The 27,791-nt window shown below is 39.4% G+C and overlaps 1 protein-coding gene across 5 annotated transcripts in view; it reads right to left on the reverse strand.

Moving 5' to 3' along the window:
- Nucleotides 1-27,791, reverse strand: part of EML6 (EMAP like 6) — a 279,682-nt gene that overhangs the window by 58,374 nt on the left and 193,517 nt on the right. For all 5 annotated transcript variants that reach the window (XR_011426055.1, XR_011426056.1, XM_023619097.2 and 2 more), the window contains exons 24-27: nucleotides 24,529-24,617; nucleotides 20,614-20,790; nucleotides 13,389-13,590; nucleotides 13,163-13,289 (exon numbers count right to left, since the gene is read on the reverse strand). Coding sequence is in view for 3 of the 5 variants with exons in the window: in XM_023619097.2 (XP_023474865.1) it covers nucleotides 13,163-13,289; nucleotides 13,389-13,590; nucleotides 20,614-20,790; nucleotides 24,529-24,617 (595 nt within the window). In the remaining 2 variants the exon portion in view is untranslated. The remainder of the gene's footprint in view (nucleotides 1-13,162; nucleotides 13,290-13,388; nucleotides 13,591-20,613; nucleotides 20,791-24,528; nucleotides 24,618-27,791) is intronic.

The raw sequence follows: 27,791 nt of genomic DNA on the forward strand, positions 1-27,791 counted from the left end.
GGTCTGTGATTGTTCAACTTTTAAGGCAGTTCTCAGGCCTCAAACCAACAGGACTAAGATAATAAAGAAGTGAAGCCCCAAAAAGGTCATCCCTCACAAAGCCAATCTGAGGCTTGGCAAGAGAGAACTAGGACACACAAAGAAGATCTTGAAGAGCACAACAGGTACAACCAGAAGGATGACAAGGAACTTATCCCACTGTGTTGGAGGGGACCTCAGGCAGCTTGAAACCTGGGCATGCTGAGGCATGATCCTGGTAAGGCCAAAGTCAGTTTGCCTAATCTCACAGTAAGCATGTTCAAGTGTGTTAGAATTGTTTGATAGTAGTTATTTATACCTCCTGAGCTGGTAGGCATGTAGTAAGACTATCCTAAACATTTGGGTATGTGTGTGGAGATTGAAGGTATAGAAAGGTATAAAATAAAACCTTAGGAAAATAGTAAAGAAAGTCTCTTGTGCTTGAAAAAGCCCTCATAAGCATGGTTGTCTGTTTCATTGGGGCAATCTGAGGACTTGGGAAACCATAACACTGATTGAGGAAATGCTGTTAGCTCTTGCCTCATGTAATCAAACCTATAGATTTCCATATACTCTAAAATTAAAGAAACTTTACAATCTCTAACTTTTGTACAATCATGTGCTGTCTAACAACATTTTGGTCAATGACAAATTGCATATATGACAATGGTCCCATAAAATTGGTACCATATTGCCTAGGTATATAGTACGCTATACTATGTAGGTTCGTATAAGTACATGCTATGATGTTTGCACAACAAAACTGTGTATTGGTGCATTTCTCAGAACACAGCCCTGTCATTAAGTAACATATGACTGTATTGTCATCTTTCCATCATTCACATCACTGTCCTATTGTCACGACCAAGCAGATCAGTGTCAGAAGTGGTATTGATGCCAAGGACCCCCTCAAGCCCTTGCTAGAATTCAGTCAGCCACTTTCCAGGTAAACACTGGATATCTATTGAGGTTTTAGATGTAAGAAGAAGTCCAAGAGGAGCTGAGTTTTGCTTTGACTCTCACTGAGCCAACTCTTTTTGTAAAAGTTAGAGATTCCAGAACCAAAAAACAAGAGGAATTGAAAAATGCCAAATGTTTCAAATATTGGAGAGGTGATAGTAAAAATAACAAAGTTGATATAAAACTCTGTCATTAACTAACCTTTGTTTTTAAAAATGGCCAAGATGGAGACTGATTTTAAATTTAAAATTTTAACTGTGAGGATTTCTACTTTAAAATACATATACTATCCCAATGAAGAAAAGCCCAGGACTGGAAGGCTTCATTGGTGAATTTTATCAAACGTTTAAAGAAGAATTAACATCAATCCTTCTCAAACTCTTCCAAAAAAATCAAAAAAGAGAGAACACTCCCAAACTCATTTTATGAGGCCAGCATTATCCTGTTACCAAAACCAGAAAAGGACAGCACTAGACAAGAAAACTACAGGACAATATCCATGATGAATATAGATGCAAAAATTCTCAATAAAAGACTAGCAAACTGAATTCAGCAGCACACTAAAAGTATCATTCACCATGATCAAGTGGGATTTACCCCAGGGATGCAAGGATGGTTCAACATACACAAATCAATCAATGTGATATATCACATTAATAGAATGAAAGAAAAGATCATATGATCATCTCAATAGATGCAGGAAAAGCATTTGATTCAACATCCATTCATGATAAAAACTCTTAACAAATTAGGCATAGTAGGAACACATCTCAACATAATAAAGGCCATATATGACAAGCCTACAGCTAACATCACACTCAGTGGGAAAGGTTGAAAGCTTTTCTTCTAAGATCAGGAACAAGACAAGGGTGCCTACTTTCAGCACTCCTATTCAACGTAATACTGAAATTCCTAGCTAGGGCAATCAGGCAAGAAAAAGAAATAAAAGGTATCAGAATTGGAAAGGAAAAAGTAAAATTGTCGCTATTTGCAGATGACATGATTTTATATAATCACGCACCACATAATGATGTTTTGGTCAACAACAAACTGCAAAAATGATGGCAGTCCCATAAGAATAGCACCATGTAGTCTAGATGTATAGTAGGTTTGTGTAAGTACACTTTAGGATGTTTGCACAATGACAAAATAGCCTAACAACATATTTCTCAGAACATATCCCTGTCATTAAGCAACACACAAGTGTATACAGAAAATCCTAAAGACTCAACCAAAAAACTGTTAGATTTAATCAATGAATTCAGCAAAGTTGCAGGATACAAAATTAACATTACAAAAATCAGTAGCATTTCTATACACTAGCAACAAATTTTCTGAAAAAGAAATCAATCCCATTTATAACAGCATCAAAAACAATAAAATACTTAGGAATAAATTTAACTAAGGAGGTTAAAGATCTCGACTCTGAAAACTATAAGACATGATGAAAGAAATCGAAGAAGGTACAAATAAATGGAAAAGTCTCCTGTGTTTGTGGGTTGGAAGAAATTGTTAAATTTCTTAAAAAATTGTTAAAATTGTTCTATTGTCAGTACTACCAAAACCCATCTATTGATTCAACGCAATCTTTATCAAGAGTCCAATGGTATTTTTTAAAGAAGTAGAAAGAACACCTATAAAATTTATATGGAACCACAAAAGACCCCAAATAGCCACAGAAATCCTGAGAAAAAAGAACAAAGCAAGAGGCATCACACTTCCTGATTTCAAGCTCTACTATGAAGCTATAGTCATCAAAACAGTATGGTACTGGCATAGAAACAGACAAATAACCAGTGGAAAAGGGTCAAGAGTCTAGATAAACCTGAGCACATTTGGTCAACTAATATTTGACAAGGGAGCCAAGAATACTCAATGAAGAAAAGACACTTTCTTCAATAAATGGATAATTGGATATCATTGCTGGATAATTGGGTATTCACATGTAAAAGAATGAAACTGGACCCATATCTTAACCACTTACAAAAATTAGTTGAAAAGGATTAAAGACTCAAATGTAAAACCTGAAACTATGAAACTCCTAGAAGAAAACATAAGAATAAAGTTTCTTGATTCTTGGCAATGATTTTTTGGATATGACAGCTAAAGTACAAGCAACAAAATAAACAAGTAGGACTACATCAAACTAAAAAGCTCCTGCATGGCAAAAGAAACCATCAACAAGTAAAAAGACAACGTAAGCAATAGGAAAAAATATTTGCAAACCATATATCTGATAAGGGGCTAATATCCAAAATATATAAAGAACTCATAAACTCAACAGCAAAAAAACAACTCAATTAAAAAATGGGCAAAGAACCTGAATAGACGTTTCTCCAAACAAGATATACAAAAAGCCAACAGGTGCATGAAAAGATGCTCAACATCACTAGTCATTAGGCAAATGCAAATTAAAACCACAATGAGTTATTGTCTCATGCCTTAGAATGGCTATCATCAAAAAGACAAGAGATAACAAATGCTGGCACAGATGTGGAGGAAAGGGAACCCTTGTGCACTGTTGGTGGGATTGTAAATTGTTACAGCGACTATGGAAAACAGTATGGAGGATCCTCTGAAAATTAAAAATAGAACTACCACATGATCTAGCTATTCCACCTCTAGGCATATATCTAAAGGAAACAAAAACAATAACTTGAAAAGATAACTGCAACCCCATGTGCAAAGCAGCACTATTTGCAATTGCAAAGATATGGAAACAACCTAAGTGTCCATCAATGGATGACTGGGTAAAGAAAATGTCTATAAATACAATGGAATATTATTCAGCTATAAAAAGAAGGAAATTCTGCCATTTGGGGGGACCTTGAGGGCATTATGCTAAGTGAAATAAGTGAGACAGAGAAAGACAAATACTGTATGATCTCACTTATATATGGAATATAAAAGAAAAACGAACTCATAGAAAAAGAGATCAGACTTGTGGTTACCAGAGACAGAGGGTGGAAGGAGAGGGAACTGAAGGAAGGTGGGCAAAAGGTACAAACTTCCAGTTATAAGATAAATAAGTAATAGATGTAATGTACAACTTGATGACTATAGCTGACACTGCTATAGTATAATATATAGGAAAGTTTTTAAGAGAGTAAATCCTAAGAGTTCTCACAAGGAGAAAATCTCCCTTTTTTCTTTTCTTTTTATTGTATCTATATGAGAAGACGGACGTTAGCTGAATCTATTGTGGTAATCATTTCACCATATATGGAAATCAAACCATCATGCTGTACGCCTTAAACTTATACGGTGATGTATGTCAATTATATCTCAATAAAACTGGAAAAACAGGGGCCGCCCAGTGGCACAGCAGTTAAGTTTGCGCGTCCTGCTTCGGTGGCCCGGGGTTCGCTGGTTTGGATCCAGGTGTGGGCCTACGCACCGCATGTCATATATAAATGGCATATATATATGTCATATATAAATATATATATATAAAAGTGTCATACATAAATGTCACATATATGGCAGGCATCCCATATATAAAGTAGAGGAAGATGGGCACGAGTGTTAGCTCAGGGCCAATCTTCCTCAGCAAAAAGAGGAGAATTGGCGGCAGATGTTAGCTCAGGGATAATCTTCCTCAAAAAACAAAAAACAAAAAAACCCTGGAAAAACAAACATTAAAAAAAAGATACATTGATATTTACCTAACATTGGATGAGAGGGAAGTGAAGAAAAACACGCATTCATACTAAATATTTCCCTTTAGGCAGGTGGACCTTTTAACTCTGTCATTTAGAAAAAACTATTGAAGATGATACTCAGGAGACAGAAATTTAAAAATTATTTTCTAATTATATTAGGGACCTCCCTCTCTGGAAAATAGATAGTATTTAATTAAGACACAAAGTTTGATTGATAAAAGTGTGTAAAAAGCATTCTTTCTTGAAACTTCTTTTCAGAAGATAAGATGAACGTGTACATGTTACATAGCCAGGTGAAACAGCTGAATACCTGGACTAAAAATATCTGGTAAATTGAGGACTAAAACTATAAATATCATAATTTCTACACTCATTGATAATTCATAAGTAAAGTACATTAAACTGGTGCTAAGACAATACATTTTAAGTGTTAAAAACTAACTTTTCTTTTACTTCAGACTTTTGTTTTAAGGGAGAGATGATCTTCCCAGTCTGAGCGAATCGGGAAGCCCAGCAGCAAGTCCAAGGCCTTTCCGAGAAGGGAAAAAACACGCATTCGCTCAGTCTGAGATTTTGATTTGTGGCCATAAGTTGTGCAGCTTCTGAGATGAGAAGACGGGGGAAGAGTGTGAACCTCTCCTTTAAATAAAAGGTGAAAAGTGCTAAAGTAGAATAATGTTATAAAGATGGTGTAGAAACAGAAAAGATTAGGTCTCACATTCTTTTATTCATCCCCAGAAAGTGAGCCAAAAGCTGCAAGCCTCAGGACCTGTTCACCTCAAAAAAGCCAGACTGCTGACTCAGGGGTGCTAAGAAAACAATCCCTGAGCTGATGACTGTATCCACTTAGAAAAATAAAAATTAGTGAATATTTATACGTTGATTTCCAAAAAAATAGTTCAATTTGTGTATCTTTAGTATTTCACCATAAAATTATGCTTTTGTCTGAATGCAGGTTCCAAATAAATATATCAAATAAAAATCTCCATTACTACCATTCCTCATGCAGATGGTTAATCTAAGCAGTCAGGTGAGGAGGAGATGGGGACAATTGTGACAGACAGACTTTTAAAAATAAATTACAAACCACAGCCCCACCAGGTGAAACTTGGAAGACTGATGGCTGGTCAGCTCACTTGGATGTTAATAAAAGACTATACCCCACATTTGGAGATATTATTAGATCCTATGTATAAATTATTAAGAAAATGTCTTTGTGACTCATCTCTGTGGTGATCCTACAGTTACCACAGAATACAAAATTGGATTTGTATGATAATTTGGTCCATACATAACCTTAGATATTAACACAACATTTCTATGGTTCTAAGTTTCTAATTTCTGGGTTTTTTCTTAATGCGAAAATAAAAACATCTGAAGATAGGCCAAAGATGTTATATATTATTTTTAAAGATATTCAAGAATACAAAAATGTAATGTGAATATAAAATATCAATTTAAAAAAGGTGTAATTCTCAGTGTACTAATGTCTTTTAGAAGTTGATTCTTGTGGCATCCCCAAAGCTCTGGCTCATCAAACTGCCCCACTTTAGTTGGGGAGAGTTTTGTATGTCTCAAATGATTCTTGATATCGATTTGGTTGTATTTACTGGCATCTTTAATTGATTGTATATATACAGTTATAACACTAGGTAATAAATACCTATGTATATCCAAAGGCATTTATAAATGCTAGTAATTACTGTTCAACATTAAAATGGCCTGAGCTGCTTTTCTGTGATAGTGGCAGTTTCCAATAGAAAAAAAAAAATTAAAGGAGAATGAGCTGGATATTTTCCATGCACCCCTCCACATCTACTCTCCACTCTTCTCTGCCTGTGCTGTGCCCTCCAAGGCTGGCCTTCGTGGACTGCATCTACGGGCTCTCCTGCCCTTCAGCTTCTGACTGGACTCAGCTAGAGAGGCACTAGTGGAAGTTAGGAGGGTAAGAGGAGAATGCAACTGGGGCATTTATTCCCCCATACCTCCTTGCTGAGACTCAGATTGGTTACTTTCAACCCTCTCTCTCAGGTCTCAGCTCCTGTAAGAGGGCCCGCTCCCACAGCTGTGCTCTCCACATCTGGCAACACTTTCCTCCCCTGGCCTTCAGGCCCAGGGCGGGTAATGGCTTCCAGCGGCTGCTGTCCCCAAGGTGCTGCCCCATCCCTGTTGTTTCTCTTAATCCTGCCTGTACCTTTGTTAACAGTCCCTTTATTAAGCTCTCTCCAAATTACTTCCTTTTCAGAGTAGTCTCTCCCTTGCTGGGGCCACAACTTACACAGAGTTTTGGCCAAACTTGAAAGACTTCGGTTATAATTTTCACTGTCTACCAATTTTGTGAAATTCTATCTAAGATACTAGGTAGCCTATATTTTTGTATTCTGTGAAGCCAACTTTAGGGAGCTTGAGCCAAGAATCAAATCAGAAAAGAAAGAGGAAAACTTTTGAAGTTTTAGACAACATCATCCAATATAGTCTTTAGAAACACAATATATAACGTGGTGTCTCAAAGACAGCCCCTTCCCACTCCCCAAAAAAGCTCCTATTAAAATGAGGCAAAAAAAAAAAAGAGTTAAATTTAAAATATCAACATAACCTCATGATCTTAAAAAATAGAGTAATTTTTTCCTATTTTAGATCTACAATAATTTAAGTAACCTCTAGAAGTTATGGGGAGAAAATTATTGTGTACTCATAAAGACCAGATTCCATGCTTGGGACAGAAAACCGATGATGTGTATGAGACCTCTTGTCAAAAAACAAGGACAATTTCAGAAGTGCATGGTGGTATTATAAAAAGCTGCATACACTAATCCAAAGAAAGGTCTCTAAAGACCAAATTGTGACAATTTAAACATGAAACAATGATAAGAATAACAAAACAGTTCATTACAATCAGTTGAACCTAAAAAAGGTTATACTATTATCTTGTCGAGATAAATAAACTATGCTTTAAAAAAGGAATATATACCAATAGTAATCAATTAACTGGTGCTCAGTTTATCATCAAAAAATGAGGTTAGAGAGTAGAAAATGACTTAATTGATTTTCAAAAATAAAATACTAATTTAATTGATACACCTTCCCCTTCTGGAGAATTCAAGCAGTTATCTGTAGGAGATATAAAAAATGTTTTTCCTCCTAAGTTGATGCTATGAAATGCCAAATCTTAGGCCACAGGAAAAAAACGATAAAAATGGGATTTAGGCTGACCTGAAACTTGGGCCTTCTGGGAGCTGTCTCTAAAGGTTGACCTCCCCGCCTAACCCCAATCTTACAGCTATGTGCACTGGTCACAGTCATCTGGGGAGTGGCCAAGTACAGCGCCAGAGTATCTCTAAGAGTCTGGGAGGAGGTCACGGGAGGGTGGGAGGATATAAATTCTCCCATGAGAATGACAAAAGAATTTCCTGTGCCTGGCAGAATCCTTACTCCACAGAGGCATCGTCTACATCCCAGGAGGAATTTGGAATACTTGCGAGGCTGGTTCTCTAAGAGAATATTGTGTCATCTCCTACTTTATATTTCACTCCCATATGTGTATATTTTGTCATAACAGCAAACAAAACCTTTTCATCCTTTGACTGTTGGCGTCTTCAAACATTCATATCACTGTCCAGTGGTACAAAACATGCACATGGCAAGGTCAGGAACCCTTGACTGTCCTGTCCAGCTGAGGATGGAATGGGCATGGACCAGTGACCACTGCATATTGTGTCTTTAAAACAACTATCCTGGGGTCGGCCCGGTGGCATAGAGGTTAAGTCTGCATGCTCTGCTTTGGTGGCCTGGGGTTCACTGGTTCGGATCCTGGGTGTGGACCTAGCACTGTTTATCAAGCCACACTGTGGCAGGCACCCCACATATAAAGTAGAGGAAGATGGGCAAAGATGTTAGCTTAGGGCCAATCTTCCTCAAAAAAAATAAATAAATAAAATAAGAGAAAAAAATAAAACAACTATCCTCATTCTGTCCTGTCTCCTCCACTGTCTATTTGGCATGTTATGGTAGTTAACATTATGGTTAGCCACAGGACTCTGAGGAACTTTATCCAGACCTGGATGAGAAGACTTCACAACTCCCCAAGATCCTGGATGTGTGGTTGGATGCAGTATATGACAAGAAAAGGGTGGAGTGTAGTAGTCATTTGCTGTTTCAGTCCTTCCAGAAAGCAATCACTCTAATTTTGATAACAGCCCTGGATTTTTACTTCTGGTGGAGCTAATTACACTGCTGGTCTATGGGTGGCATGTGACTTCTTACTTAAGAATTGTCAAAGGTTTACATTTTCCAGGACATGGTGATTGGTTCCAGGGTGGTCATGTGACCCACCAGAGTAAACAGCACATATAAGACATTTGTGGGGACTTGTGAATCAGAGGCAGTTCTTTCCAGCTGGTTTTGAACAGCAAAGACTGTAAGCTCAAGGTACTACAGTCATTTTTCTACTTGAAGAAATGCAATAGCTCAGAGGAAGCAGCACTGAGATATGGAGAGAGAACAGAGTCCTGCCAGCAAGATCTGAGTTTCCATAACAAGTGACACCTGAAGTCACCCTATCCCTGGATTTTCAGGTGTGTGAGCCAGTGGGTTCCTTTCGCTTAGGCCAGTTTGGGTTGGGTGACCCCCTTGAAACTAAAAGCCTTACCTTATAAATAATTAAACAACGATATATAAACAAGGTGTGATCTTGATAATATATTGAAAGAAACTTCATAATCTTATAGGCAACACTAGTAATTTGGTACTGAGCAAACTTTAGGAATTTTGTCCTCTGATGAGTTTGGGAGAAGAACCGTTTTTACCTAAGTCAGAATACAGGATTTTGGTACCATCCATTGTGCTGTGATGATGATAGGCATTTTGTATGGTAAATTGCTCTAAAAATCTATGCTTCCTCCTCCTGTTTTTCTTCTTTCAAAAGGAACTTCCTGACATTTTAAATATTTATTAAATAATAAATTTAAGTTTGCAGATGGACAAAACTGCTCTTACATTATGAGAAAACAGGGCAAAGTAGGAGACAAGGTCAAAAGTTGAGAGCAAGGGGTGTGTCAGGTTGGAGTTGGGAACTTGAGAGACAGGGGAGGTCTGGAAAGGCTGCTCTAGACCATAATGAGGTGGAGTCAGCTGGGGGCGAGGGAGAGCTGTGGGGCAGCTCTGAGTGCCTAGATGAGGTCTGAAAGCATGGATTCCCGAAGTCAGAGAAGACTTCAAGACTTTCCTCAGCCATATGCCACACAAGGAAGTGGAGCAGCAGGATTACCCAAGGGCTCACCCATGGTTGGGTATTGGCTAGACCAACGTGGGAGGTCAAGGAGGCCAAGGCGTCCCAGCTCTCTAGAGCAAAGTTGAAGTGAGTAACCAGGAGACTCGATTGACACCTGCAAAGGACTACAGGTTGGTAGGTGTCGCCTATTCTTTTGAGAACAATTACAAATTTCTCTGAGCTTTCCCACTTCTCAAAAGATTGGAATTGAAGATCATATGACTTCTGGAGAGTAAGAACTCACAAGGTGTTAGAAATTGTACAAAGAAGCACAATCCAAAGCCTCACAGCTATTTTAAAATCAAATACCTGTCTAATTAGAAACAATCTATGACTGCCTTAAATTTTAGGAATTAGGAATACAGTCGCTTAAAATTGATTGATGCATAATATGCAGCTGCCTTCAGGGCATTGTTCTCAGTGGGACAGATGCCGCACTCACGCTGTAGTTTCTAAGCTGGAAGGAGATTTAAAGCGGAAGTAGAACTTCCTGAAACACTGGTGAGAGGCAAAATAGGTCTTTGCACTGAGTGGGTGTTCCAAGCTCAGATCTCTTGCGGCCCTCGAGTATCTGTCTCCCCTTAGCCTTACTGGTGCATGTCACCGCACAGGTGTTTAGTAAAGGCACCCAGGTGAGGCCGGTATCTGCAGGTATACACAGGAGGGAACAATGAAGGGAAGGTCAAGGAAAGACCCTGCCTCTCCAATCGGCAGGCCTTGAAGTAGTCAAAGGGAGCAAGTGTCTGGGTTGACAGCCCTGAATATTCCCAGGGAGAACCTGGGTGCTGCCTGGCCCCATGCTCCTGACGGCCGAGGCTCCCAGCATTTCTCTGTCTTTCTCTCTCTCTGCCTGGGACGCTGGGAGTCCATGGAGCTCATTTCGTACCCCAAGTGAGGACTCAGGTGAGCTGTCTGCCTGACTTATTGTTAGGAGTCCCCCGCCCCAAGGGCTCAGTCCTGCCCCACCTTTCCTCTCTCATCCTGCTTTCCCACAAATTTTCCGAATGTCCCACCCTGCCTGGCACCCTTTTCTCTCTTCTGCAGTTCAGAAGCTGCCTACAGTCCTATTTCTGAGGTTCAAGCTCCCCTAAAATTATTGACAAGGACTAGTGGAGACCACTTGTTCTCACTCTAATTAAGACTTGCCCTCATGAAGGCTGCTGAGACACCGTTAACTGCTCCTTCTCTGCCCCTTCCTGGTGTGGTCCTGCTTTGCTCCCAGCATGCTGTGCAGCCGGCATCCTGCTCTCTAGTTACAGCCCCCTCAGGGAACTGATGCTGTCAAGGCTTTTTAAGTTATCAAAGACGTTGCTATCTATGGAAAAGGCTTGATTATTCCTCTGGACCCTATATTTATGCTAAAATTGTTTTCTTCACTACAACTTTTCTTCACTACACCCTGGTGTGAATTATTTTTTAAAGTGCCAGTAAACTACTGAAATGCCTACTTCTATATCTCATAATGCTATGAAGTATTTTTTTTCTTTTGTAGACATATTTTTAAAAAAGTCAATGATATGTATGCTAATGTATGACAAGTTCCCAATCTGGGGTGAAGAAGAAAATGAGGGAGCTTCAAAATTCTGGATTTCTAGACTGAAAATTCCTCTTAGGGTCCTCTCTACCTTCACCTCTCCCAACTCTTCCTAAATTGAGCAGGTATGAGATTTTTATAGACCTGTCCAAAGAGACACCAAGACCAAGAGAGGTTCAGATGAGCTTCAGTTTAGGCTGGAAATCAGCTGTAGAATTTGGAATTAGGAATTTGGTTAGATTTCTACATCTTAGTGGCCAGTCTAAATCTCAGCATGATGAAACATGGGGTTGTAGAAATCAGCAAGACACAACCTTGGAATAATGGCCAAGTCAATTCATTTCATAATGTTATGTGAAATTGGAAAGGTTGGGTAATTCTTTTTCAAAAGTATGTTTAATTTAGGCCAAATGTTTTTCAGAGTGGATAATTTAAGTGGTAGGCCTTTTCATGCACTTATGTGCATATGGTTCTTTTTTTTGATTCTTAGAATTAGGTCCTGCAAAATTATTTCCTCTTTGTGGCCACTAAAAAACCAAGTCGCAAGCAAAATAAACTATAATTTATAGACTATAGCAGAAAAATCTCTATAATTTTTTAGTAATCAAAAGAGAACTCTAAACCTTCATAGTAACATCTAACAAAGATGCCAGGAAAGATTTAGGGTTTTTCACATCAGATTCAATCTTCTTGCCCATAGTACACCTACCATTTATCATGCTTATATTAATATCTGGCACTGAACTGAAGCAGGAGGGGGAAATTACATTTTATTTCTTTGTGTTTAAATTCCCACCTAATAGTAAAAGGAGATAGATCAGATTTATTAAGTAGTTATTATTAGGCAGAAAGCCATGCTGACTGCAAAAAACAACTTGAATCTCATTAATTATACATCATGGGACCAGGGTACTTGTGAACACTGAACCCATGTCAATGTGAAGAGCTCACAGAGAATTCTTAAACATCTTTGAGATCCATGAAATTCCCTTTAGATTCTCTGTTATTCAATATTTATCCTCCCTAGTATGAATATGGTACATTAAGTAACTGTAGTAATTATAGTTGTTTTTTCTAGAAGTGTGGAAGTGCCTGACAATTTCTCTTATCAATACTTAACAATAGCACATCAAAAAGGCCTAAAATAATACTAGAAACCCTCCTTCTACACAAAGGATCCAAGTCAAAAACATCAAATAGATTAGGCCTGGAATCGCCCAAAACACTTGAACAAATTTGGGCAGGTGAAGACAGTAAGAAAAGGCACACCAAGTGATAGAGTGTAATACGGAGACTCCGATTAGAATAGAAGATTATTTTTCACAACCCACAAATATTCCTCCATGACCTTAGAAGCCTGCCCTTCCACCTATCTCTCTAGTCAGCACACTCTTAGGTCAGCCATCACATTCAGGACAGCTTTTGGGCTACCCTGACATGCTCTCAGGGCAAGGGGTAGACTAGTCCAACCAAATCTCATGTCTATTCAAGTCATATTCCATAAACAATTTCTGCAAAGCATAACCCTCCCTTTGCCACATAATGAGGGCTGTGGACAATTTTCCCCAGCTTAGGCCTGTGTACGGATTATGACTCTGTGCACATACATAGAAAACTAGCTCAAGTAGCAACTTTGAGGGCAAAGCAAATGCACTCTGGTTTAAACGAGTCTCTTGTCGTCAGGTGTAATAAATGCAAACAAACCTGGCAACACCATACCTTTCTTCCATCGAAACTTCTTTCATCTGCTGGTGTGGTTTGGTGCCTTCCATTTCCCTGATGCTCACAGCATAGATCTTGGTGGTGTAATCAATGGCCTTTTCTCTAGCAACATCACTGTCATAGCCTCAAACAACAGAAAGAGATGGGGAGCGGAGTTGGTTTGCTGTGGCACAGGAGGGGATGTGAAGGAAGGTGCAGTTAGTGAGTAGCAATTGGGGCTCACCTCCATCCTCTTCCACGTCGGTGTCCGATTCCTCACTGTCCACCAACTTACTCTCCTGGGTCCCCACAAACTCCCTTGTCCAGATCATCAAGGCTGTGTCAGCGCCGCCAACCGTGAGCAGCACAGAGTCATTGTGCAGCCATCTCACATTGGTGACATGTGCACTGTGCCCTACATACTTCTTGAATCTTGCGTGCTGGCCCTGTAAAGCCAGAAATTCGCAATTACCCCATCTGGAGTCTCATTATTTCTGTCTCTGGACTATTTCATACATGCTATTCTCTAGGGTGGCTTCTACTGGATACAAATGAAACAGTTCATGTAAGTGGCAATTGCCCTACATTTCTCTAGAATGCAAGCTCCATGAGGGCAGGAACTAGGTCTCCTTTTTCCCTAAAGCATTACCTGGCTCATCATAGGTTCTCAATAAATAGTTCGGAAGGAAATGAAAAAACTTTTAGACTACAGAACCTATTTCTGGGAGCCTAAGGACGTATAAAAAGCTTGTTTCTGTTTCTCTCAAATATCAGATGTGCATTCTCCACAGGTCTCTAGTGTGAACTCCTGATTGTGGGCTGACTGACATTTGAGATCAGAGGTCTCTACCCAGTCATCCTCCACAGTGGCTTCTGTTCCACAGCCCAGGCTATGACAGAAGAACAAGGAACTTCCTATAATCCTGGGGCCTCAAGTAAGATTTAAAACGTACGTGACAGTTTCTGCCACAGACACTGGAAACAACTTCTAATGCTAGAAACACTCAAATAATTGATTTAAAAATGAAGTAAGCACCTTCTCAACAAACATGACCAAATAAATTGAACCCAATTTATTAGTAATTACCGAAAGCTCTTGAGAGTGGTATGCTCAGGGCACACCATGTTTATCCCCAGGTGGCGAAGGATGAGGGTGGAACGTGAGTTAGCTGCTTACTCCAGGGCAGTCCTGACAAGTGGTGGGAAGCCGAAGCTGGCACCAGAAACCAGCTTCCATTTTTGGCTCATGAGCCACAGCCTGGCAAAAACAGCTCCAGTGGAAGTCATTTAAAGAGGGAGAGTTTTTCCATCCTCTCAGCGACTCCCAGGGAATACCTTAAGCAATGTGAGAAGTCGCATGCACTTTCTGAGGTCGTGAGAGGGCCAGTGGTGTCCCAGATAAAATCTTTATTTAATAATTGACAAGAGGCTTCCAGAGAATTTTGGACTGGCCTGTTGGGGAACCTGAAACCAGCACAGACACATGGCAGGAGACAGGTGCAGGAGAGTCCGTGACTTTGAAATACTCTTGGTCAAGATTGCTCTGTATTCGGCTGACCCCTACCTGACAGAAGAGCTGAACTGCCCACTCCTCAGCAGAGTACCGAGTCTAGAAAGATTAGGGAAGCAAACAGGCAGGTAGCATTTCCAAGCAGTCCTGCAGAGCCAATAGGTGGAGCAAAATAAGGACCTCCAAGGAAAACCACTGTGTGAGCATGTGAGATCCAGAAGGCATGGAAACAAAGAGACAGTCATAGTGGCTACAGCCATGTGTCTTCCTGCTGGAAGCAGGAACCTGCCCACTTTATCTACTACAAATGCAAGCTGGTTTCTTGAGAGGAGGAGAAAGTAAAAGAGCTGAGAAATGCCTCTCTACATTCCTACTTATATGAGGGAACACAGGGTCTCTAGACAGGAGAATTCAAAAAGAAAGCTTCAGGGAAAAAAGTATTCTAAGGTGATCAGAATTGGGTTGCAGGGGGAAAGAAAGCGACACAGAGAAGAAAGAGAAAAGAGGAAAAAATTCTGATTCACTGGAGCTATTTAACAAAGCTGAGATTCTTCCAGTAGAGGGTGAGTCAAGATTCTCAGAATAGGAAACAAGATCACTGCTCCATTGAACAATAAAGGGAATTTAAAGTTACCAGAAGGTTCCAGGAAATCCCCTTCCTCCCCCAGGAGGAAGAGGCTGGCAGGGATGTTTGGTGGCTCCCTTGGAGCCTATGGAAGGAGCCTCCTAAAGACCTGGCACAGCTGGTCAGATGAGCTGTCTTTCTGGGTCATCATGCCAAATGACACATTTCTACAACACCCATCAGGACTTGCTACAACAACTTTCCCCTTTCATTGAGTCATGGAAGAATAGAGAATCTGGAATATATCTCTAGAATGCTGGTTGTTAACTGCTTTCAGTGAGAAATTCCTGAGAACCTGACGAAAGTTATGTACCTCACATTCACAACATTTCACATACAGTATCTCTCTCTGTAAAATTTTACTTACAAGGTTCCTCTTTGAAGAACCAATCTCTAGAGCCTTTGATGTTCTGAGAAGGAAGCTTAAGAACTTGAGGGTGGGTTTTAAAAATGTAAATGACATGGTGGTATTTTAACCTCTGATATAGTGGAAGGGTACAGCTTTGGAAAGGAAGGGAGGCTCTGGGAAGCAATCAGCCAGCTAAATAGATGGAGTCAAAGGACAGAGTTGGGTTTCTGGTACACGGTTTAAAGTACTGGAAAAACAGGGGCCGGCCCAGTGGTGTAGTGCTTGTTTGCACTCTCTGCTTCAGTGGCCCGGGCTTCACCAGTTCAGATCCCTGGTGCAGACCTAGTACTGCTTATCAAGCCATGCTGTGGTGGCATCCCACATAAAATAGAGGAAGATGGGCACAGATGTTAGCTCAAAGACAATCTTCCTCAAGCAAAAAGAGGAAGATTGGCAACAGATATTAGTTCAGGGCCAATCTTCCTCACACATACACACACAAATAATTTTTTTAAAAAGTACTGGGAAAATGGGTGAGCTCTGGCAAAGGAGAGTCTATCTCATGGAGACTAGAAACAATTGATTATCAGGGGACTAATGACCTCATCAAGAAGATTTTAAACTGTAAAACTGAATATACAAGGACACGTTTGTCAAGGAAAGAAAAACGCCTGGAAGAGAGGCCTCGTAACTCACAGGAAAGGAGAACAGGAAAACGGTCAAGAAGACGACACTATATTAGAGTCTAACGAACGGATTTGAAATTTTGACAGAGAGAGCTGTGTGGTGATACTAAGACCTCATAAATATCACCATGACTTGATGACATGGAACTCAATGCTAGAATACTGCAATGGGATGATGTCTCAGCTGGCAGGGCTGCCCTAACAAAATACCACATGCTGAGTGGCTTAAACAACAGGAATTTATTTCTCACAGTTCTGGAGTCTGGGGTTATGACCAAAGTGCCAGTCAATTTAGTTCCTGGTGAGGGCTTTCATCCTGGCTTATAAACACCTTACATGAGCACATAGAAAGTATTCATGTGGCCTTTCCTCAGAGTGTGTGTGTGTGTGTTTGTGTGTGTGGACAGGAAGTGAGCTCTTTGGTGTCTCTTCTTATAAGGACACTAAATGTATCGAACCAAGGCCCCACCCTTATGATCTCATTTATCTTTATTTCCATCAATGCCCTCTCTACATAAACAGTCACATTGGAATTTAGGGCTTCAACATATGAATTTTGGTGGGGGACACAAACATTCGGTCCAGAACAGATGGTGAACTTTGTCCAACAGACCCAGAGCATTGGAGAAGTGTGACTATACAGCTGGAAATATTCATCAGCCTGGGTCCATGTATTTGGGAGGAAGAGCGTGCCAGAAAATTCAAATTGAAAAAACGGTGAAAGAGAAATGATACTATCAAAGTAGTTTATATTGGCCAGTGGTTTTCAAATGCTTTTAAATTCTGACACCATTTCTTCAATCAAATCTTACACAGTAGAAACCCAAGAATAAAAAGATAATCCAATTTAAAATAGTGGGCAAAAGATTTGTACAAACACTTCACAAATGGCCAATAAGCAAATAAAAAAGTGCTCAGCATCATTACTGATCAGGAAAACATAATTACAAACACAATGAGATCATACTACTCCCTAGGACAGCTAAATTTTACAAGTCTGACAACACTGAATGTCGGTAACTGGAACTCTCTTACATTTTTGGTGAGAATGTAAAATGATACAACCACTGTGGAAAAAGGTCTGGCAGTTTCATAAAAAGCTAAACATAGATTTTCTCCTATGACCCGAAATTTCACTCCTACATATTTACTTAAGAGAAAGAAAACTTATGTCCACAAAGATTTGTCCAAAAATGGTCATAGCAGCTTTATTATAACCAAACACTGGAAAATCATGTGTCCATTGATAACCATGTGGATAAACAAATTCTATTATATCCATACAATGGAATTCCACTCAGCTTTAAAAAGGAACAGACTATTCTTACACACAACAATTTGGAGAAATCTCAGAAACATCTGAGTGAAAGAAGCGAAACACAAAACAGGACCTACTTGATCATCCCATATGAAGTTCTGGAACAGGTAGAACTAATCTATGGTTAAAACCATTGTAACAGTTTTTTCATCTGAGAGTGGAGTGGGAGTGGAGTTTGACCTGGAAGTTAGCATGAGGAAACTTCCTGAGGTGATGATAATATTCTACATCTTGATAGGTGTTTGGATTATATAGGTGTATGTGCTTGCCAAAGCTCACCAAAAGGAACCCTACAATTTGTGCCTTTCAACTGTATATAAATTTTACTTAAAAAGTACCACAAACAAATGTTGAACTCTAGGTAATGATATATGCATGTTGAAACATTTAGGGGTAAGTATCCTGATGGCTACAACTAACTTTCAATTATAGAATCCAGGTGGTAGGTTTCTAGGAGTTCACTTTATCATTCTTTCGTCTTATTTGTATGCTTGAAAAATTTTCATAAGAAAATGTTGGAAAAAATCTTACACAGAAGCCCAATGTATAAAATACAAAACACAGAGTGACTCTGGCTGAAGCAGAGACAGGGCCCCAGAGCCCCTTTACTTGGCCCCTCCCTTGTTTCCTGGGGTTGTCCATGAGGAACCTCCCTAGAGCTCTGGGAGTCTGAGGAACACAGCCTGAAATTGGTGCTATAGACAGTACACCTGGTCAGGCTGGGACGTGGATGATGAATTTCCAAGACCAAAAATAAATCTAGAGCAGGAGCATGATGCAATAGTATTACGGAGATTTCAGCGATCTGAATATCTGCCAAAACCTTAGTCTACTGATACAAGGGTATCGCTAGTTTTTTGACTTGTCCTGCGAGCAATCTCATTTCCAAACATGTAGAAGTAGCACAGAAAACTGCTACATAGAACTGAATTCTGAGCAAATAGGGAGGGCTGGTAAGTGACAGGGACATGATGGATCTTTGGGAGAAGGCCACAAGGTGGCTTTGAAATTTGAGATATATAATGAAGGGAATGTGGACACAATCAGAAGTGAATCTTAGAAAAGGCTACCAAAAATTATTACCTGAACAGACAATAACAAATGAAGAAGGAAAGAGGAAGGCATCTAAAGAAACCAAAGTGGCTGCAGAGGCAACTGGGATGCTCAGGTTTTAAATGTACAAATGACAGAAGGAAGAATGAAAAACCAAGGATGAACACAAAAGTCTTGCACAGACAACTTTAATATAGTTTCTGGAATGCTAAAGTCAAAAACTAAGACAACTGAAAAATATTTTAAAGCTATATATTATAAAGATACATAAACATTACAAAGATACTAAAGATATATAAAGGTAGATTTTAAAGATATATTTTAAAGATACATTAAAGCAGATTTACTTTTCCATTAAAGAGAATGCTCTTCAAACCAGAAAGGCCAAAATAGAGTTCAAATACTTGAGTACAGGTGCCTTCAAATGTCACCACAGAAATAAGGTCAGTAATCGCCGAGGAGTTTAGAAACCAGGAAAGGCGGCATCAGGCATAAAAAGGTCCCTGTATCTAAAAGGGAAAACAAGTACACTCTAGCAAATATTGATCCATGAGTTGATGCAATGCCTGGAAAATATCTAGGGTGAATTATTACACAGAAGATCGATAAGCACTTGGAAAGAGTTACCAGGCAGCAACAGGGGTCCACTGTACTAACCCCGTATCTTTTATTGATGGGTTTATCAGAAGGAGAGATTAGGGGTACCAGAGACACAATCAATCTGGTTTTTAGCAAGATATTTGCCAAGTCTTTAATGAAGTCTTGTTGGATTAGAGATAGAAGGGTGAGCATAGTCAGATAGATTTATTGTTACTGATTGAAGAACTGTAACTAAATGTGTGCTTTAATAAATAAAATGGCAAGTTGAACAGGGGCTCCTGGTGGTGGTGTTTGGTTGTTTTAGCCTGTCTTTTTTTTCTTTCTATAATTAGAACTGACACTTGTGAAATCAGAGGATGATGTGATGCTGGAAGGGAAAGCAAATAACTTTGAAAAGATATTTTAAAAATGTTGACAGGTTGGAACAATGAGATGAAATAAACAAGATGAATCTTATTTGCTACAAACATAAGTTCTGTACACAGATTTTAGAAAATCAATTTTACAAGCACAAGATGGGGGATAACCTGAACATCTTGGGAACAGTATCTATGATTCAATTGTGTAGTGTTGCAGCCAAAAGAGTTGATGCTTTAGTTCAGTTTAACACAAACAGAAAAGCAGAACAAGAAGGTAAGAGCCCCACTATACCATGAGCTGGTCAGATGACATCTGAAGCACTGAATTCAGTTTTAGATGAGATAGTTTAGAATGGAATTGATAAAGTAGAGAGTGCTTAGAGGGAGGGGGCAGCTGGAAACCATGCCATATGGGAACTAGCTGAAGGAACTGGAGATGTTTAGTCTGGAGAAAATGAAACTTCAGGGAGTCAAACACAATCTTCCTATATATGAAGACTGTGAGAGGATTGGAGTTATTCAGCTATAATTCAGAAGGCAGAACTTTGGCTAAAGAGAAAAAAATTTCAGCTCAATAGAGAGCAAAACATTTTAACAATTCGAGCTATTTAAAAATGAATTGGGCTGCTTTATGAGGTAGTAAGTTCGCCATCTCTGGAAGTATGCTAGCACATGTTAGAAAGGCACGGGTCCAAGACGTAAAGAAAATTCATACTTTGCAATTTGTGAGATGTTGGATTTGATGACCACTGAAGGCCTTTCGAGGAGGAATTCTATGCCACGGGAATCTGACTCAAATTAGTAAACATAATGTAATGAAGGTTTTTACATAGCATAAATAACAATGATACTGTAGATAACATTATTGATTGCTTATGCCTTTGATATTTAGAAATCCACTTAGATACAACAGATAGATTTTGGGTTATTAATGAGACTGAGCAAGTACAGGATAAACATGAACATTACCTTGACAGGATATGAAAAAAGCTTAACGAAACCAAAATCATCTCCAGTGGCTAAGAGGGAACAGTCTTTGGTAAGACTGGCAGCATTTACATCAGTCACATCGCTATGTGCTGGCCAGATTCCCTCACAGGTGGGCCCCAGGACACAGGTCCACGTGTCCCACTCTATCTTCTCAATCTTAAAAAGAAGGAAAGAAAATTAATATATTTTTGCACAGCCTAGAGATCTTTTTGTTTTACTTAAAAGAAACAATTGAGGCTGAGTGGTTCTTCATGATGACTTTGCCAACATCAGGCATTGGTGTTGTGCGCTCAGGTGCACAAGTTGTAAGTTACATTTTTCAAGTGGTATATGCATTGTCTTCATAAAGCAACACTGCAGACAAATAGCCATATATTTTTCTCTAGATAAAATGAACATTTTGGAGTTGTAGAAATCTGACAATAATACAAGTTTTCACTTCTTACCTAGATATTTATCATTGTAAAAACCATAAGCTAGATCACGATTTCTGAACCTCAGCACTATTGACATTTCTGGCTGCATAATTCTTTGTTGTCAGAGGCTGTCCTGTGCATGGTACTATGTTCAGCAGCATCCCTGTCCTCCATCCACCAGTTGCCAGTAGCATCGCCTCCCCAAGTTGTCCCCAGATATTGCCAAATGTCCCTGAGGGAGGAGCAAAAATTGCTCCCAAATGAAACCACTGAGCTAGACTGATCAATAGGGCTGGTCATTTAGCAAACATTTTAAGAAGTTACAAGATATAACTTTTTTTTTTTAAGGACTGCTTCTTTGGAGGAAAGAGTAACAAGATCCTGCAGCTAGCTTAATATCCTTTATGCTCCCTAGAGACTATCTCAAAAATCTGAAGAGCTGTTCATATTGTGTAGCCATGAAGATACATATTATCCTTTAAAACATATTATCCTTTAAAATTCCTGGACAGAAGATTTTCAATTTGTATAGGTCAAATCCTGATAAAATCGAGGCTTTTCTCTCCTTTTTATTAATAAAACAATAATAAACAAAAACAAGAACTCTGTGTATTAGACTGTCCTGGGGGATTTGATCTCATTTACTTTCATTCAAGATCTGCTAGTACATCTTAGCATGACAGTTTCTTGAGATAAGCGTTTTACAGCACTATTTAAGAGGGTGTAAAAAAATCATGAGAGAATTGTAGCTAAAATTAAAGGCCAGACGGCTCCGTTTGGATGTGGAAACTGCTTTGCATATTGTTAATGCACCTCGCCTCCATTTCTGTTTTCTGCTTGCTGTCAGTGCTTAGAAGAGAAAGGACAAGATAAAGATGCAGCCAGGATTTTGGTTTTAGTCACTCAAATTTCTTTTCATTTAATGTTCTCTCTTTCTTCTGGACACATGCAGAACTGGAACCAAAAAGCTGCAGCTGGCCCTGGTGACCCGGGGTGCCTCAGGCAGGGCCACAGACTGAGGTGACAGGAGGCAGTTCCCCAGCAATTCCCTCAGATTTCTGAGGTACAGGTGGAGTCTCTCTAACTCCTTATGACCTTCACAGGAAGACAAGCAGGGAACTACCCCTGCTGGTTCTACAAGCAGGCTTTCTGGCCACTGACTGCCTTCTAGGTTCCAGATTCCACTTCTGAGACCCTCCTTGTCCATCCCCACTACCAGCTCCCTGCGAGGCCCCTTTCCTGGCCTCCTTATTGGGGCAGGAAAGAGGAGTAAGCTGGTATTGCTCACCTTCAGTCACCCCAACAGAATACCCTTGGCCAGGTCTGGACGCTGTGCTCTTTAGAGGAAGCAAAGGTCTAACTAGTTGGAAGCTACAGAAACTGCATTTAAAATGGAGCAGTAAGAATGACCCCTGTAATCCACACAACCCAAACGGGGTAAACATACTTGCTAAAAACCCAAGAACTTAGATGGAAGGAAAGCCCTCAAGGGGTCTCTTCCATAGCACATTCCTCAGGCAGAGATGTCATTATCATCATCATTTTTCAGAGGAGGCAGCTGGAGCCCACAGAGAGGTTAGCCCCTTCCATCATAGCTGGCTGAGGAGGTGGAGGGGAGGTGGAGCCCCAGAGAGTCAGCCTCCTAATGCAGAGCAGCTTTAACTGCACCACGCTGCATCAGATGGGTTTAAGTGGACATTTTAATATTTGTCATACTTAACAATTTGCTAGACAAGCTTTGATTACTTTCACTATGGCTGTTTCTTAAAAAAAATTTTTTTTCTTCTTGAAAAGGAGATTTTCAAAATCCTTCATACTCTATTGAAGGGCCTGATAATACTGGTGATTAAAACAATGAGCTACCTTTTCGGTGCTCTCAGTAGTGGCAGTACCAGGGAGGCCAGGACCAGGAGACATCAGCTGGAGGGAGCCCCCAGCCAAGAGCACCAGAGACGAGCCTCTGGATAACAAATGTGCACCGCAGAGTGACAGATTAACTCTGCAGAGCCAGAGCCTGGCATTGCGGGAAGACTTATAACACGAATTTCCCTCTTACATGTATTCTTCTAAGTAATAATTGCTCATCTGTCCCAAGCTGGTAGCATCCCCCTCCATCATTTGGTTGAACTGTACTTTATTTTAGTATGCTTACTTTGGGGCACTAGAACAGGATGGGAAAATATAGGTGAAGTGACATAAAATGATACTTAAATACACAAGAGAAATGCAAGAGGCCGTGTGGTCTAGGCAGTGAGTGACCCATGGACCCCTCTAGACTGGGACCACAGTTCCACGGGCCTCTTACTCTCCTGGATCCTTTATTTCCTTATCTGTAAAATGAGACTGACAACTACTATGCAAGACTGTTGTGAGGATTAAAACACAGGTATGTGACGTGCCCGGCACCTTCAACAGATGTTCAGTGAATGATTGACATATTAAGATATCCCTTACTCAAGGCTATAAATGTTTTTCTGTTTAAAAAAGTTAAAAAGAGGACTGATCAGAGATAAATAAAGTGGAATTGAGGAGCGAGATCAATTGATCAGTAAACAGTTTCCATTAATAAAATGCCATCATCTAAAACAACTCATGAGTCTTAAGCACTATGCATATACTTCCTCTAGAAACAATGAAAACGTTATGACTGTGCACATGTGCAAATATCTCTGGGAGCACTTTACAACCCTGGGCAAACTGAAGCTAGAGGGAGGCAGGTGCTTGGCCCTCAGCGGCATACTCTCACTCACTTTTCCTCAAAGGAAGTAATATTTCTTTTTCATCAAAGGTTACATAGCAAATAAATGAGCCAGATTGTCTCCCGGGACTAAGGGGACATTCTTAGTGCTCAATCAGACAATGACCTTTTCGCCATCAGGGTCATTTCATGAAAGAACTATACCACTGAACTTGCAGGAAGGCCGTAGATGATAAATTCAAAAATTTTGAATCTATCTAGGCTTTGATTTCAACAATGAAAAAATTACGTATGTGGCTAAGGACATGAGGAAAACACAAAAATAGAAACAGTTTGATACATTAGGATGGTCAGGTTGGGAATAGTTTGTTTTGAAAAATAATTTGTCTTGTTGCAGAAGATACTGTTTATTATTACAAACAGTAAACATTGAGAAAGTATGTTTCAAAACTTATGTTCATAAAAAGCTTTGCATAAAACACATCATGTCCAATGGAAAAGTAATATAGAGGATCCAAATTGTTAGCTTAAGCATTGTCTTTGGGCAGAGAAAAATTAAGCAGAATCCCAACTGCATATTGTTACATCAGTGTATTATAGTAAATCCGTACGTTTTCAGAAAGGAGACCAGATTAAGCAATTAGATTTGAGAAAGGATCAAGGTTAAAGGTACTCTAAATGTAACCCACACGAGTGCATAGGAATTGATAGGTTTTATTAAAACGCATATATTAAATCTTTACGAAGTATTTTTTAAAAAGCTTTGTGTATGATTGTTACCTCCGAGGGTCTTATTATATGCCGTTTGCCTCTTGGAGCTTCAAAAAAGAGTTGTTCTTTGGCACCCGAATTTACTTGTAATAATTTTCCTGTTATGACAGAATGGAGTAGAGAGACAATTAAACTCTGCATTTATCTTTTTATTATAAAGTGATAAGCATGATCGCAAATATTTTGATTTATTTTAATCAAAGTCTCATAAATTGTGTAAATATATATTGAACTATCCAGAAGTGCATGTAAAGGCAGTTACACAGCATGGTATAAAGCCCAAAGCAATGATTTTTTCAATAAAATCTGACCTTGAACATTTTTAAAAAATAGAAGAATCAAGCTTGTTACGTTTTACTCTGTTGCACTGAAAATAGCTATTTTTCCAAAGCCCGGCACAATCTATTTTTTGCTCTTTTTCCCTGTTGCCTTCTGGCACAGAGATGTAGTAAAAGCAAATTGCTTTGGCAAGAATTATGGCATTGGAAGTGAGAACCTTGTTGCAAGTATTTGTATTTATTCAGGTCTAATTCTAAATTTGCCCTTTAAAGTTTAGAAACAGCTCATTCCCCTTCCCCCATCTTACTTGAAATTTTGTAAAGAAATCCAAGACTTTCCTAAAAACAAAATGTTGAGCAAAAACAGTCTTTGTCTGATGTAAAATTATAGTCTTGGATTCATTTTGATAAATGTTGAAAAGATTAGATTTCCTAATCCTTCTCCTACCACATCAGTAATCCTTTATGACTTGAAATTTAAATGACTCAAAATATATACTTCCCAGTATTTTTTTCAGCATTTTTTAACTATGGAAAATTGCAAACACATATGGAAACAAGAATACTATAAAGAACACTTATGTACCCAATGCCTAGCTTCAACAGTCATTGGCACATGGTCAACACTGTTTCATGAATCTCCACTCATTCCCTCATCCAAGATTATTTTGAAGCAAATCTCAGACACCCTAATATTTCATCTGTAAATAATTCAGTGTGTATATACATAATAACATTTCTTCCTCCTCTCTTTTTTTTCCCCCATAACTATGTACATTTAGTAGTCTTGAAATGTCCTTCTTGGAAAAATAATACCAAAATAAGAAATTCATGTTCTTTAACATTTAGGTGGGCACCCCAGGTCTGAAATCTGGCATGTCTAACCTTCAGGAGTCACAGGTCTATTTCTAAGTAGCCTATTAGAAAAAGATTCTCTCATTTCTTAACTGATAATCTTAATCATTTCTAATTTGTTGAGTTATAACATGGTGATGAGGGAGTTTTGCCTCAGCTGTGAGGAGCAAGTGGATTTGAAAATGTTTTCTCTGAAATGGGCCCCTTTTCCTGACTTTATGGTTGATAATACACTAATGAGAAAAGAAAAAACTGAGTTAAACTACCTTTGGTTATTTAACGTCACAAGAAAATGAGTGATCAATATATTTCCAATGAACCAACTATATTTGCAAAGCATATTTTTAGGATTCTCAAGAGTGTCTGCAAATGACAAAGGATCTGCAAAAAGGATTAAAGGGGTCAATGAAAACATTCTCTGAATGTGGCTAACTTTAGAGGATTTTGGGCCATGAGATCCTAGAGAAATCAAAGGATTGCAATTCTCAGATAATTCCAACAACTCACTTTACACCATAGTTTCAAAGATCATACTTTATTTAAAAAAAACACCCCAAAACTATTAAAATATCTAAGTGAGGTACTTTATGATTGCAAAAATATGAGAAAATCTAACCACAATAAACACGCACCGGAAGTGCTGTGTAGCCCTGTGGACACCTGTAGGTACCCACACCCATGCCCCTTCGCTGAAAACTGTCCTCACCAAGGGCTGGGCCCCTGCAGTTATGTTTGTGCTCTGGAGGTGGGTGCTGACCCAGGAGGGGCTAGGTTGGAGCCTGGGCTGGGCAAGCAAATTCTCTCTTCTGGGAAATTGGAATCTGGGAGGCTCAATCAGGGGGTGCCCAGCTGGGAGTAGATGTGGACTTTGAGACTGAGGGTGGTATTTTGGGGGCAATGGAGACTTGGCCATGTGCAAATAAATTAGGGAAAGCTTGCTTGTGCAGAGAGAGGGGCCAAAAGCAGACACCAGGCCCAGGAAAGCCGTGGACACTGAGACGAGCCGCCTCCGAGCGGGAGACGAGGGGAGAGGAAGGGCTGCTTGGTTTCTAGGCGTTTTCCAGTTCTTTCCTAAAGCCAGTTCCTTGGGAGATGTTGCTTCCTGCTCTTAGATTCTATGAGATATCCCTGCATCTTTTTAATAAACTCATCCTTTATTATTATTTTTAAATTTAAGCTGGTTTGAGTGGGTTTCTGTTCTTTGCAACCAAGGATGTGAAGAAATTTTTAAAAACCCAACTATCCTGTGTTAGGGAGGTGGAATTGTGACTGTGTTTTTTCCACCAAATTTTCTTTACTGCTGTGATTACACTGTCTTCTTTTTAAGCACAGGGGAAATATTTAGGTCACCATTCCCCTTTTTCTTCTGGCTGCTGCTCTGTAATATATAACCACTGAACCATTCTGAGGGCAGGGGCAGAAGCAAAAAGTAAAAAGTGTGCATAATCCCTGTATAATTTGCCCCTGAATAACAGTAACCCTATACTTTCAGAATCTTCACATTTTTATTCACCAGAAATGTCTACTCACACAGAATAAGAGAATTGAAAGAGACAGATGTCCTCATTACTAAGCAGGTATAATAAATCACACATCTTGCAGGTGCACAGAGCTTTATAACCCACAAAATCGTCCCAGTTGCTGTATAATTTATAAGTTAGAACAATTCCAATATTGGTACCAAATTTACCAAACAGAAAATGGGAATGAAACGTCCTCTCATGGCTAAAAATGTTAATTGGTAAAAGATCTTAAAGTCTTGACATTGCTGGAAATGAACAATAGCAGCTAGAAAATATCCTTCCATGTTCTATCTCTCTCCATGTATTTTCTTTCTTTCTCAAGCATTCTGTACAGGAGCTTTCATTCAGGGGTAGCTGATGTTCCTGCAAAAGCCCAATGATGCACTTTTTGGTTTTCCTAGGACTTGTGGTTGCCATGGACACAAAAGGCTGCAGCAGCTAGAGGCTGCGCCACTCCCCACCCGTGACGAACCAGCTGGCTCTGGCAGATGCATTCACTATTTTCGACAAGATAATGTGTTCACTATTTCTGACAGGATCAAAGGAACGAAATCCACCCTTGCTCCTAAATTCTGCTCTCTATCCTTGTCAGACCCTTGAGGCCCTGCTGTGAAAA

The sequence above is a fragment of the Equus caballus genome, chromosome 15 (assembly GCF_041296265.1).
Source record: "Equus caballus isolate H_3958 breed thoroughbred chromosome 15, TB-T2T, whole genome shotgun sequence".
NCBI classification, from domain to species: Eukaryota; Metazoa; Chordata; class Mammalia; order Perissodactyla; family Equidae; genus Equus; species Equus caballus.